The 13,834-nt window shown below is 49.6% G+C and overlaps 1 protein-coding gene across 1 annotated transcript in view; it reads right to left on the reverse strand.

Moving 5' to 3' along the window:
- Nucleotides 1-13,834, reverse strand: part of Fam178b (family with sequence similarity 178, member B) — a 91,270-nt gene that overhangs the window by 8,794 nt on the left and 68,642 nt on the right. Inside the window, exon 13 of the mRNA XM_013019729.1 lies at nucleotides 8,069-8,194. Within this exon, the coding sequence (XP_012875183.1) occupies nucleotides 8,069-8,194 (126 nt within the window). The remainder of the gene's footprint in view (nucleotides 1-8,068; nucleotides 8,195-13,834) is intronic.

Below are 13,834 nucleotides of genomic sequence, written 5' to 3' on the forward strand. Positions count from 1 at the left end.
GATCTGTGTGAGGAGAAAAGAAAGCCAGCATCAGGGGTCTACATAGCCATGGAATGCTTGCTCAAAGCTATTTCCTCAAAAAAGAAAAAGGAACCACTTCTTCCAAGGTCTTTCTCACTTGTTGCAATATCTCTCTGAGTGTTGGCATGGCTAGAACCTGGGAAGTATGGCCTTCCTAATACTTTCCAGGAGCCCCAAAGCATAAGGCCTACAACCAAGACCTATAACCAAGAAACAAGGTATTCTATGGAATCCAAGGTTTCCAGGTAACTAGGATTTTCCCCCTTTCTAAAAGCATTCCAGTCTCTGCTGGGCGCTGGTGGCTCACGCCTGTAATCCTAGGTACTCAGGAGGCTGAGATATGAGAATCACAGTTCAAAGCCAGCCCCGGTTGAAAGTCTGTGAGACTCTTATCTCCAATACACTACCAGAAAAACCGGAAGTGGCACTGTTGGCTCAAGTGGTAGAACGCCAGCCTTGAGCTGAAGAGCCGAGGGACTGCGCCCAGGCCGAGAGTTCAAGCCCCATGACCGACAAAAAATAACAAATAAAAATAAAGTAAAATAAGAGCATTCCAGTCTCTTGTCTCTTACATTTAGGCCAGGTTGTTTCATGGCAGGTCTTCAGCTCTGAGTCCAGCAGAGGACACATGAACTCAGCTAGCCAATCACTATAGGCCGGCCTGGCTACCTAATTGGCAGGGTATATGGCCCAAACTAAGCCAAGCCAATGAGATTCCACTCTGGGACAGAAGCTCTTTCTTTCCTTCTAGCTAGGGTATCTGAGGAAAAGAGGTCACCCTCACATTTCACACAACTGTCAGGGGAAAGCCCGCCTAGGAATGCGGCAAAGGGGCAGAGGGAGTGGTGGGGACAGTGATATGGGGAGTTCATGACATTGTTTAGCCCTGGATTCTGCTAAGCCTGATGAGTTGTCTCAGGATTATCAGGACTGATTTCCCTCACTAAAGGGGTCTGGCAAAGACAAAGGAGAAGGGACTGAGAGGGTGAATAAGCAGGGAGCAGAGAGAAGGTGTAGACAGTGTAGGAGGGAACCTTCCTCACCCATCCTCAGCCTGAGGCCAAGCTACCTAGATGCTTAGGCCTACAGAGAAGCAATCTTGTTTCTTTGTTCTAGTGCTTGTATTGGAGCTTGAACCCAGAGCCCCTATGATTGTGTTTGGCTTTTTTGCTCAAGATGAGTTCTACCACTTGAGCCATACCTCTATTTCTTTCTGGCTTTTTGCTGGTTAGAGGTAAGAGTCTGTTGGATTTGTCTACCTGGGCTGGCTTTGAACATGATCCTCAGATCTCAGCCTCTTGAATAGCTAGGATTACAGGCATCAGCCACCAGAACCTTGCCAGAGGCACGTCTTGAGTGTATAAGCTCTAGGGACCCAAGGACATGCAGGCAAGCTGGGGAATGCAGGGAGGAGACTTGAGGCTAAGCCATGGTCACATAATGCAGGGGTTCTGGGAAAGGCATCCATGGCTTGGATTCAAATGGCATTTGATTTGCAGGCATATAGCTCATAGATGGGGTAGGGCCAGCTGGCAAAGGCTTAGCACAGCAGGGCTTAAGTATGATGTGATAGGTCAGCATGGGAGGAAGACAATACACAGAGCCATCCAAGGGGACATGAAAGCCGAGGAAACCCATTAAGATTGTTAGGTCAGAAGCAGATGAGTCAGCTTACACAGGGAGAGAAACAGGCCCGATGGCTGGGTTGGATCAAAAGCTGCCTGAAGAACTCCAGCCTACCTTCCCATCTTAACTTTGTCATTTAAGCCCTCATTATGCACTTGCAAAAAAAGTCTAGAATTCTCAGCACCCAAGCAAAGTTGGCCTGGGCCTGCCATACCCAGACCTGAGCCTCTCCTCTCTCTTCACCTACCCTACAAGGTAAGCTTCCCAGAGGCCATTGTTTTGAGGTCTCAGTCAAAATTTGTCTGGTGCCCCTCATTTTGGAGGAAGTAAGACAGAGCCAACCACAGACTATGAAGGGGAGGAAGTCAGGAGTCCTGAATGTCTATTTTCTGTTCCTCAAATCCTTTTTGGGGGGGGAGGGGAGAGTCCATCATGGGGCTTGAACTCAGGGGCTGGGCACTGTACCAGGGCTTTTTTGCTCAAGCGTAGTGCTCTTTTTTTTTCTGGTCAGTCGTGGGGCTTGAACTCTGGGCCTGGGCACTGTCCCTGCTCCCTTCAGCTCAAGGGTAGTGCTCTACCACTTGAGCCACAGTACCACTTCCGGTTTGCTATTGGTTTATTGAAGATTCGAGTCTCACAGACTTTCCTGCCCGGGCTGGCTTTGAACCATGATCCTCAGATCTCAGCCTCTTGAGTAGCTAAGATTATAGGCGTGAACTACCAGCATCCAGCCCAAATCCAGTTTGCTTCCAACACTTTTAACCTTGGCCTAATCCAAGTCTGCAGTAGGACAAGTCTCTTCTCTCTGTGCCAAGTAAAGGCCAGGAAGGAAAGGACTATGCTTCACCAGGTGGAAAGGCAGACAGCACAGGGGAGACAAAGAGACTCTAGGTCCACTTGTCTTTGAGGGTGAGGTGCCTGTGTTGGAGCCAAGCCCCAAGGAATATCCACCCCCTTGCTGGGGTTGAGACTGCCAGAGAGGGCAGAGGCAAGCACAGAGCTGCCAGAGGGCCATGACACCCTCTCTGTCTCGCCCAGCTCTGCCCCTGCAGTGAGAGCCAGCCTCTCCCCACCACAACCACCCATTAAGACAGCTGCTGGCAGGGTCACCAGCACTGGGACCAACAGCTGCAGTCTGCGTTTGCAGAGCAAAAGCAGTAAAACTTGTTCGTCAACTCTCTCAATACACACACAGCACACCACAGAGATTTACAGTAGATGCACACAACACACTTGCACACAAACACACAGCAAGCTACACACCCCACAGAAGCCAGGCTGGTGGTTAATTGGAGGTCCAGAGTTTGTGCAGCTGGGCAGGGCTGCACAGCACTCTCAGGCTCAGGAGCACTCCCATAAAATCACTTTTTCAAAATAAGCATCTCTATAAACAAGTGTCCCCAGGACTCGGCAGCACGTGGCTTACCCAGGACCTTACTGGAGTGCACCTGGAGGAAGCTGACTGCAGCCATCAGAGCTTAGTCTAATCTCTGACAGCTCTGCTGACTGCCAGGGGCTCAAGCTTCTAATCCTAGCTATTCAGGACGCTGACTTCTCTGGATCACTGTTCAAAGCCAGCTGGGCCAAAAAGGTCCTTGAGACTTCATGTCCAAAATATTCAGCAAAAAGCCAGGCTGCAGGTGTGACAGAGTCCCAGGTATGAGTAGGAAAGCCAAGAGAGAGAGGGAGGCACTGAGTTCCAGCCTTGGTACTGGCACAAAGCAAAGGCAAAACAAAACAAGCCTAGTACAGATGGTTTATACTGTCATCTTAGACACTAAGAAGGCTGAGATCTGAAGATTCTGGATCAAACCTACCCTGGGCAGACAAATCTAAGAGATTCATATCTCTAGTTAACTAGCAAAAAGCTGGAAATGGATGGAGGTATGACTCAAGTGGTAAAGTGCCAAACTTGATCAATAAAAGCTGAACAAGAGTATGAGGCCTGGAGTTTAAGCCCCATTACCAGCATACATACACACACACACACACACACACACACACACACACATACACACACACCACAAAAAACTCCCCCATGCCCAGCCCTCAGTGTGTTCCAGGCTGGCATTCTCTGAGAACACTTTCAGACTAGGAGGAGGTGTACAGGGAAAGGAGCTAGGCTCTTGGTGCTTCACTTCTGTCTGATTCTACCCTCCCTCCCCATCCTTAGTTTTTCTCTCACACATGGGAGTCAGTTAACTTCTTCTAAGACCTCACATTTAATCAACTAGAGAAAACTTTCCATTCTACCATAAGGATCCTGATTCCTTAGACCTTTCAGATCCCTATGGGGAAAGACTCCCAACAACACAGTACCTGGGCAAAGGTATTGTTCAGTGGTAGACAGAGCATGTGCTTTGCATTTGAAAGGTCCAGGGTTCAATCCCCAGCATTCTCCTTCATAAGTATATACATAAAACATGTATATACTTACACACATAGAAGATATATATATATATATACACACACCTATACACACATAAAATACATACACATACATATAATTTGTGTGTGTGTGGGGGGGGGAGGATCATGTGGCTTGAACTCAGGGCCCGGGTGATATCCCTGAGCTTTTCATCTCAAGGCTAGCACCCTACCACTTTGAGCCACAGCACCACTTCTAATTTTCTGGTGGTTAATTGGAGTTAAGTGTCTTACTGGCTGGGCACCCATGGCTCACACCTGTAATCCTAGCTACTCAAGAGGCTGAGATCTGAGAATCACAGTTCAAAGCCAACCCCAGGCAGAATAGTCCATAAGACTCTTATTTCCAATTAACCAACAGAAAATTGGAAGTGGCGCTGTGGCATAAATGGTAGAGCACTTGCCTTGAGCTGAAGAGCTGAGGGACTGCGCCCTGGCCCAGAGTTCAAGCCCCACGACCATTAATTTAAAAAACAACAACAACAACAAAAAAACCCAAGTGTCTCACTGACTTTCCTGCCCAGGCTGGCTTTGAACTGCAATCCTCACATCTCAGCCTCCTAAGAAGTTAGGGTTACAGGTGTGAGCCACCAGTGCCTGGCTCATATAATTTCTTAATGGAGAAAAGCAAGACCAATTGGCCAGTGGAAAAAATGGTATGCAATGCAAGTCTAACAAGACACAATATTAACAATTTCAATAAAAGAGAGTGGATCATAATCCTGAGATTGGACATAACATAATAAGACCAAATATGACCACATACAATTTACACTATCTGTTTAAAGTAAGCAAAAGGCCCCAACTTCTGAGTTACTAAGCTGGTAGCTTGGAGGAGATAGTGACAAACTGAATCAAGTTGTGCAATGTTGGTCTTCCTAGGGCCAAAATAAGGGTTTGGGAGGACCAAAGGGAAGCTCTGGAGGCCAGCTCTGAAGCACTGCTCTCTCTTCTGTAGACCTGTCTTATCCTCTCTATCTAGCTCTACTAGATAGGATGTTAGACAAGTATCTTCCTACTAGATGCTCTCTGGGTGAACCCAGCTCAAACTAGACAGACCAGGGCCGATGGATTCAACACTTCTTTATCTTTTCCTTCAGAGATGGTATCTTGCTGTTTCCCAGGCTGACCTTCAACTCCTGGACTCCAGGGATGGATTCTCCTGCCTCAGCCTCCTGAATAGCCAGCCCAGATGGCTCCGCACTTTAAAATGCTTAAAGTATTCCAGCCACTTCTGGAGAAGCAGGAGAGTCCCTGGAAGTTCTTATTTTCTATATATGATTTGCTAAGCAACTTTGATCCAGCTGAGACAAATAGCCAGCTTTGAGAACTCAGCCTGTCCCTTCTTCCTGACCAGCTCTTCCCCTGCCAGCCTCCTTGCCCCCTCACAGAGCTAAAGCCTGAGCATGTTGCTCTTTTGTTAAAGTACTCGTGGCTAGCTTTCCCATGCAGGAACCTCACTAACTTATAATTACCAACAAAGTACTGTGATTGGTGCACACAGGTAACACTTCAGAGAAGCCTAGGCCCTAAATGCTTTCAGCTTTAATAATACGAGGACATTAAGAGACCCGGGGGCCATTACTGGTCAGAGGGCATGCAGAGAGGGAGGGCAGTTTCCAGAATGGTGGCATAACAGCTGATGGACAGAACAAGGTAGAAGAACATTCAGAAGGGGGATTAAAACAGAATTAATTCCTTTTGTTCATTAATTCATTCATCTAATGACAGAAGTAGGATGTAAGGCTGAGAGACATGGCTGTGCCCTCCGTCTAGCTAGCTAGCCAGACAAGGAGAGAACAGTGTGAGGGAGGAGGAGGCTGGGGAGACCAGGGGAGAGGAGCCAGGCAGAAGTGTTTATTTGTAGGGTTTGAGGAGGGCTGTGACCAACCCCCTGCAGTTTAGGGCAGGAAATCTCCCAGACAGGAGTGAACTGGCCAGGGGAGGAGGAATGGGGGATGGGGCTCAGTATGGCAGTCCCAGAGGCTGGGAAAGTAGCCATTTCCTCCTTGCTAAATCACCTCCAGCTGACCTGATTCTGGTCTCAGTTTCCCCACTGTATTCAAGGGGCAAAAAGGCAGACTTTGAGCTCTGTGGATGAAAGACTTATCCCCAGCCCAGACCACCACTCCCTATAAAATAGGGCAGATGACGCCGCGGCTCTTTTTGGCTAGTGAGTAGCCCCATCTTGTCTTTGAAGATGAAACACACTTAGGCCTAATGAGGAGTCAGACAGTGAGCCGAGGTGGGAGTGGAGCCCAGTCACCTGCCCTGCCTGGCCCCTCCCAGTCTGCACTTGGTCCATTTCACACTTTTCTTCATCCTCACTGACTCCATGTACCCCCGCTCTTGCCTTCATCTGCTCTTAGGTACCACACCCTCACAACAAGGTGAAGGAAAGCCCAGTAAACTCATACACTGTAGTATAGGGGTTCTGAGAGCTACCTCAGCATTGTCTGCCCCTTCCACTGTCCCCAACCAGCACCACTGTTTGGGACAGTGACTGCCCAAAGATGTGCAAGCCCTTCTCTGCTAACAGACCAAATCAGTCATTTCCAATATGGCTGCCAACCAGTGGTGGACAGGCCTTTTCACAGCTTTTCACAGTGAGAAAAGCCCTCAAAGTAAAAGGATGCCTTTAATCAGCTCATCCCCACCCCCAGGCCATCCTGTGACCCAACACCTCCTGCACTACTACCAGACAGACTCAGAAATGTAGTGAGACAATTGGAAGCCTCGGGCTGGTAGGAACCACATATCTACTTGGTGAGGTCCAGGTTGCCTGGAGGCTACAGTCTCCACTCAGCCAGACCAGACACAGCCTCCTCTTTGTTCTCATCTCCCTTTCTCCCCCTGCCCCTAAGCCTCAGTTGTCCTGCCCAGACAGAACACCTCCCCACGGGCTACCCTGTCTCTTTCTAGAGTCCCACACCCGGCCTCTGTAACCATCCCCTGCTTCCTGGGAAATACTTGGCACAGGAGAAGAAGAGGCCATGCAGACGGCTCACACACTCCTGGGAGGCCGCAAGCCTCATAAATGTACTAATATGAAGCATGACTGAAAGATAACCTTCCCTACCTGTTCTGGAAGAGGAGCCTGCACCTGGGGATTAGCATATCTTCTTAATGGTTCATTTGTGTTCATTAAGTAGTTAGCTTATTTATCTGATTTGCAGAGTGATGCCCACAAGGTTGGCTTTCTAGATCATCAGCATTCAACCTCCGACCGTGGTTTGGGAATTACTGCTTTCCTGGTTAGGAAGAATCCTATCTCCATTCTTCATCCTCAGTCTCGGTGGAGATCTGCACCCCTCCTGTGCTCCAAGGAGCTGGGCTCTCAGCATCTATTCTCAAGCCTCCACATGGGACATTTATCATTTCAGAGATCCACAGGTCTTACTGGTCCAAATTCTGTAACCTCCTGCCTCAGGAGTAGCTCATTGCCCAACTCCCACCAGCGTTTAGCTTTAGAGAAAGCTGGGTGATGCCTGCAAGGTCCATTAGGAGAGGCTGGGGGTGAGCCAAGGGCTCAGCCTCAGTCACAGTCAGAGTGGGAACCAGCAGGGAGGCTGAGCCCAGCTCTACCCTCCCCTATCTACATGTTCTCTCAACTTCTAAACATACTCCCTCCTCCCTTCCACCAGCATATTTTGGCTCTTGCATCTTTCCAAACTCTACTTAAAGACCGAGCTCTCACAGAGCACACGCAAGCAGGGCCAGGTGATTCAATGGCCTGCATGTCCGTACACACAACCTTCCTTACATCTGAGTGCATGGTATGGGCCAGGGTGCTAATTACAGGTTTTGGAAGGATGCTGAGTATCTCCTCTCTACAGAGAAGACAGCCTGCTGGCCTCTGTCCTAGAATGGCCTGAGGTTCTGGGAGGACTGGCAGCCACAGGTCCCGCAGGCTGTGCAATGCAGACAGCCCTGCCTTGCCCGCTACGCGTAGTGGCACTGCCTTGATGGAGGCAGACAGATGCCAGGTGCTTACCTTGTGGTCTAGCTCGGCACTGGCTTTATGCTGTTGCTTCTGGAAGGGTGGCAAAAGCTCAGAGACCAAGTACTGCCTGAGGGATGATGGCCTCATAAGGCTCAGGAGCTGGCTGAGTAAAGACAGCTGGGGAGGAGAAAGGACAGTCACTCATGAAGTGAGGGCATGGGTGTCGGGGACAGCTTCAGCTTACACCAGTGGGCTGTAACACCCGTTTCTAGCACCTGAGTCCTCATCTCCCTTTGGAGCTGAGTGGCCTCTTAGACCCACAAGTATTCTCATCTACAAAATATTCTCTTTCTCTTGCTGGGTGCTGGTGGCTCACACCTGTAATCCTAGCTACTCAGGAGGCTGAGATCTGAGGATCGTGGTTCAAAGCCAGCCTGGGCAGGAAAGGCCATGGGACTTTTATCTCCAATAAACCACTTCAGAAAACTGGAAGTGGCGCTGTGGCTCAAGTGGTAGAGCGCTATCCTTGAGCTGAAGAGCTGAGGGACAGCGCCCAGGCCCAGAGTTCAAACCCTATGACTGACCCCCCCCCAAAAAAAAATCTCTTTCTCATGCAAAAATCAGAGCAAGGTTTCCTCTGTCACTGGGAAGGCCTACGACCCCCTCCGCTTCTCACCTGCCAGCCCATTCTCCCCTTCAGCCTTCTCTTTTCACTGAACTTGTCATTGTGGCATTTTTTTTTTTCATTGTGGCATTTGTGACAGACATGACGGAGAGAAACAGTGCCCTAAGCCCCCTGTCCATCCTTGAGTGGTAACTACAATCATCTTTGTTTTGCCCTGCCTGTTTCCTCTGCCCTCACTATGTCCCCTTCCTCCTCTAGAATTCTAAACATTGAGTTATTTCACTCAAAAGGGTCAAGAAGATCCTACCAATAATCCAACAATCCCCAACAACCCCAACAATACCATTTTCATTAAAAATTATTTCTTTTAAAAACACAATACCATGTTCTTATCCAATAAAATTACCAAGAGGTCATTATCATCTGACACCTGTGTCAGTTTTCTCTGTCTTAAAAACCTCCTCTTATAGTAGGGCTGTTTATTTTTGGTCAGCTGTGGGGCTTGAACTCTGGACCTAGGCGCTGTCCCTCAGCTCTTCGGCTCAAGGTGAGCACTCTAGCACTTGAGCCACAGTGCTACTTCTGGTTTTCTGGTGGTTTATTGGAGATAAGAGTCTCATGGACTTTCCTGCCCAGGCTTTGAACCACGATCCTCAGATCTCAGCCTCCCGAGTAGCTAGGGTTACAGGCATGAGCCCACCAGCACCTGGCAGTAAGGGTGTTTAGAGAGGGATTCCCCACAAGGTCCACACAAACATTGAGCTGATGTGTCAATCTACCTCCCATTCAACTGTGAAGCAACTGCCCATCCACTGAATAAATTGGCCCTGAAATCCTTGGAAAAGCATGTGATTGCCTTCTAACCTCTCCTGGCCCAGCGCATGCACCAGGTTTTAGGATCACCTCAGCTGGGTTCCAGCAAGGACTGCTGGGCAGAGACAGGCAGGCTCCCAGCTCCTGGGCCTTCATGGTTGTGTGTAACCCTGGGGAGAGGGGAGCTGCAGGGCAGGGGGAGGGGCACAGGCAGGGTAATTCACAGAACACTGTCTCATTAGGTCCAGCAGGTGCACTGTGGCCACAGGCAAGGCACCTCAGCCCCAGGCTCCTTGCTGGAGCCCAGCTGGGCTGGCACACCTGGCTTCCTCCTGTGACTCACTTGCCAGCACCTGCTCAGCACCCTAGCAGTCTTAGACAGACAAGACAAGAGCAGCTGGGCTGGAGGCTAGGAGGCAGGCAGGCCTTGCCTCCTGGAGAAGAGCCAGGACTTCTCTGCTTAGGAGGGGAGAGGAAGCAGCAGGAAGGAAGGAGAAGTCAGACTCTGGGCAGAGAGAGGCTTCATCTGAGGCTGTACCGCTTTGCCTTGCTAAGGCCTCCTGAGTCTGGGGATAGTTTCCAAAAACAGCCTTGCCTGCTGGCTGGAGGCTCACAGCTGTGCAAGCACAGGGGCTGGCCCAGCAGCCCACACCCCGCAGCAGCCTCGGGCAGGCCGGCCTTACTCAAGGCCAGGACGCTCCCTACTTAGGAGTCCTGGGTGGGGCCTAAGGAGGAAAGCATACAACAGTGCTCACTCGCTCACTCCTGTGTTTTTCCTTTCACTCCTTGAAAGCAACTTCCTTGTGCTCCACAAGCTGCTGCCTATTCAATCTGCTAATTTTCTTTGGTTTCCAGCTCAGCCCCTCTAGCCAATCTCCTTCCTGGATCTGGGCTAATTTGAGCCATGTGGGTCCCATCAGGGCCAGGGCTGGACCAGCAATCTCCCCACCCCCACCCTTCCCCAGATGCCAACTCAGCAAACACTCAGCATATTAGGACAGACACCTGGGGCAAAATGATCACCTAAGAGGACAGGCCTCCACCAGTCCTTTCAGCACCCTGCAAGCAATGGCAGTTCTAGGGAAGCAACTGTCCGCAATGCATGTGTAGCTCCTATATATAAATCCTGGCGGTGGATCCTATTTGCACAGCTAAGATTGCTCTAGCTCACCTTGCCAGGGGGCCTGTCCACCTGAACTCCTCATCCAATCTGTAGCTTACACCTTCTGTACCTATCACCTTTGCCAACTGCTTTACTATGAGTTCTTCTTTCCACAGCGCCCCCTATTTCCTCCCCACCAGGGAGCTTCCTTGCTTATGTTGCTAATTTACTACCAGCCCTGAGCCCTAGCCAGAATGTACATTCTCTGAGGGCAGCTTTGTTCACTGCACTAAGTATTTGTTAGGTTTGTAAACAGCTGGTCAGAACTGCAGATTACTCCATCCTAGGAACTTCATTTAATCTCTTTGATTTTGCCCACTTAAAGTCCGTGCTTTCCAAACTAGAAGACACAGTTTGGCAAAAGTGGTTTGCCACAGAGTGTGATGGTATACACACTAGGGAAGACAAGGCAGGATGGAGAATTTGGCACTAGTCTGGGGTACGAAACCAGACCCTATCTCAAACACAATGACAACAAAATTGGTTTGTTGGCTAGGCACCAGTGTCTCACGCCTAGCTACTCAAGAGGCTGAGATCTAAGGATCACAGTTCAAAGCCAGACCAGGCAGAAAAGTCTGCAAGACTCTGATCTCAAATTAAGTATCCTCCTCCCGTCCCCTATCCCCCCCCAAAAAAAAATCCCCACAGAATTGGAATTGTGGCTCATGAAGTAGAGAGCTAGCCTTGAGCAAAACAAATAACAACAGCATCAACACCTCAGGGACAGTGCCCAGGACTGGCACTAAAAAAAAGCAAAAACAAAAACACAATTGGTTTGCTCTGTTGCAAGAAGTGGCCTGGAATAAGAAACAAACTCCCAGTTTCCTCCCAAACCTGCTCTACCTGTGTCTTGCCTGGGTCTTGGCTGGGTAAATGAAGGGCATTTTATCTAGCCCTGCATCTCCTGAGTACTCTAGGCTACTTTCTCTTACCCTGCTGGTCATACTTGGGAAATGACTTAAGATTTGAACACTTCCCACCCCTACTGCTACCTCCCAGGCCAACTATCAGGGCAGGATAACTGTACCCTTCCTTTCCTCCATACCCTGGACCATTTAGTTTCAATGCAGCAGTCAGAGTAAACCTAAAACTTTTTACAAATCAGATTTTTGTCTGGCCTCCATTCAAAATCTTCCAGTGTGTCCATCTGTGACCAGTGGCTCACATCTACAATCCCCTTGCTACTCAGGAGGCTGAGATGTGAGAATTGAGATTGTAGCCAGCCCAGTCAGACACATCCACAAGACTCTTAATACCCTCTTTAACTGGCAAAATCTCAGAGACAAATGTATGACTCTAGTGGTAGAGTATATTAGATACAAGCAAGAGTCTAGCAGAGACATGAGGCCTTGACTTCAAGCCCCAGGACTGGCACGAAACAACAACAACAACAAACTTGTAGCTCTTCTCTTTGGCATGAAAGCTAAAACCCTCACATCATGGCCTTGAGGCTCTGGCTCACTGAGCCTCCACTTAACCTGTCTTGACTTCAACACCTGCTATTCTACCCTCAGTCCTCTACTCCTACCCAAGCAGCCTTTGTCTGTCCCAGAACCATTGCACTTGCATGCTTTTCCCTAGGAAATCTGCTTCCTTTAGGTCTGTGTACAAATGCCATTTTCTCTGTTCTTATAAAATTGCATCTTCCTGGGATGGGAATGTGGCCTAGTGGTATAGTGCTTGCCTAGCATGCATGAAGCCCTGGATTCGCTTTCTCAGTACCACATACACAGAACAAGCCAGAAGTGGCGCTGAGGCCTAAGTGGTAGCATGCTAGCCTTAAGCAAATGAAGCTTAAGGACAGGGCTCAGGCCCGGAGTTCAAGCCCCAGGACTGGCAAAAAATAAATAAAATAAAATAAAATAAATTGCATCCTCCCCATGCTTTCTCTCCTCTGTAGCTAGCTTTATTTTTCTCCACAGCATTTATAACCATCTGGCACTTCATCCCAACTGTTACTTCTTTCTCAGTGCCTGTGTGTTTGCCTTCCCCTGACTAGGAATGTCCCAAGAGAGGGGCTGAATTCTGTTCTGCTCTATCTTCCATGCCCAGAGCAGTCTGGAGCATACTAGGGCCTGAAGCCAAAACACTGCTATTTCTGGAATAATCCCAGTATTCAACAGAACAACAGGATTACTGATTAGACCTTGGGACTCTCCTGGAAAATTCAAGCCTTGGGGTTGTTGCATCCCAACTCTTTCCTGTCCCTTAAGTCCAGCAAGACCCTGTCTTGCTCCTGGGGTTTGGGATTGCAGGTTGGGGCAGTCATAGGGCAAGCAGCTTGGATGCTGAGGACCCCTCTTGCCCAGTAATGCTCTGCAGACCACTTGCACACCTCCAAACTTGGCTTCTGCTTCTACAAGAGTCTGTTTCAACCCTGGAGGTGCCTTCACAGAGAATGGGCAGGGCACCTTCAGCACCAGGTGGCAGGTGTGGTCCAGGCTGCTAAGGACTACCAAGGCAGCACACTGCAGTGGTCATAGGTAGTACTCTGATCCCAGCTCCTCTGCTTTTCTCTTATGTGGCCCTGGGAAAGTATCCTGCCTCAGTTTCCCCATCTGCACAATATGGATGAGGGTAGCAATCCTTAGAGCCCAGGGCTGCTACCAGAAGTAAGCCCTGAGACCAGCACCAAGACATAGCCAGTGCTGCTGCGCGGTAGTGACCTCTATTTCTAGCGGGGCATGATGGTAGAAAGGAAGAAGGGGCCAGTGCACAGCCAAAGCTGTGTGCAGACACAGGCAGGCTGAGCTTGAGGAGGCTGAGAAGATCAGGCAGCACTGGGCAGGCCAGCTGAAGTTGGGCAAGGGGGCATGTGAGCTTGAATGTGGACAGCTTTGGGGATGAGGGGGCCCTTGGAGGCATGTTTAGGGAGATCAGTCTGACAGGCCAGACTGGAAAGGGGTGTGCCTGGCAGAGGCAGAGCTTTGGGGTGGCTGTGGAGCAGCCGGGGCTTGCAGTGAAGAGGAAGCACATGTGGAGGTTATGGACAGGCCCCTGCTGGTTCTCCCTATCCTGGGAGCCATCCTGATTGTCACTTCCTCTGCTCTTGGAAGTACAGGCACAGACTCATCGTCTAAGACCCGGCTTCAGAGCCATCTCACTGTCTTCAGGCAGAGTTAGTCACCTGGCTGCAGCCAGGTTGCTCACCCATCTTTCAAGGTTGTCTGGTGCTGTCTCCCCAGAGCCTGTTGGTGCCTGGCACCTGAGGCAGAGC

The sequence above is a fragment of the Dipodomys ordii genome, unplaced genomic scaffold, assembly GCF_000151885.1.
Source record: "Dipodomys ordii isolate 6190 unplaced genomic scaffold, Dord_2.0 Scaffold47, whole genome shotgun sequence".
NCBI lineage: Eukaryota > Metazoa > Chordata > Mammalia > Rodentia > Heteromyidae > Dipodomys > Dipodomys ordii.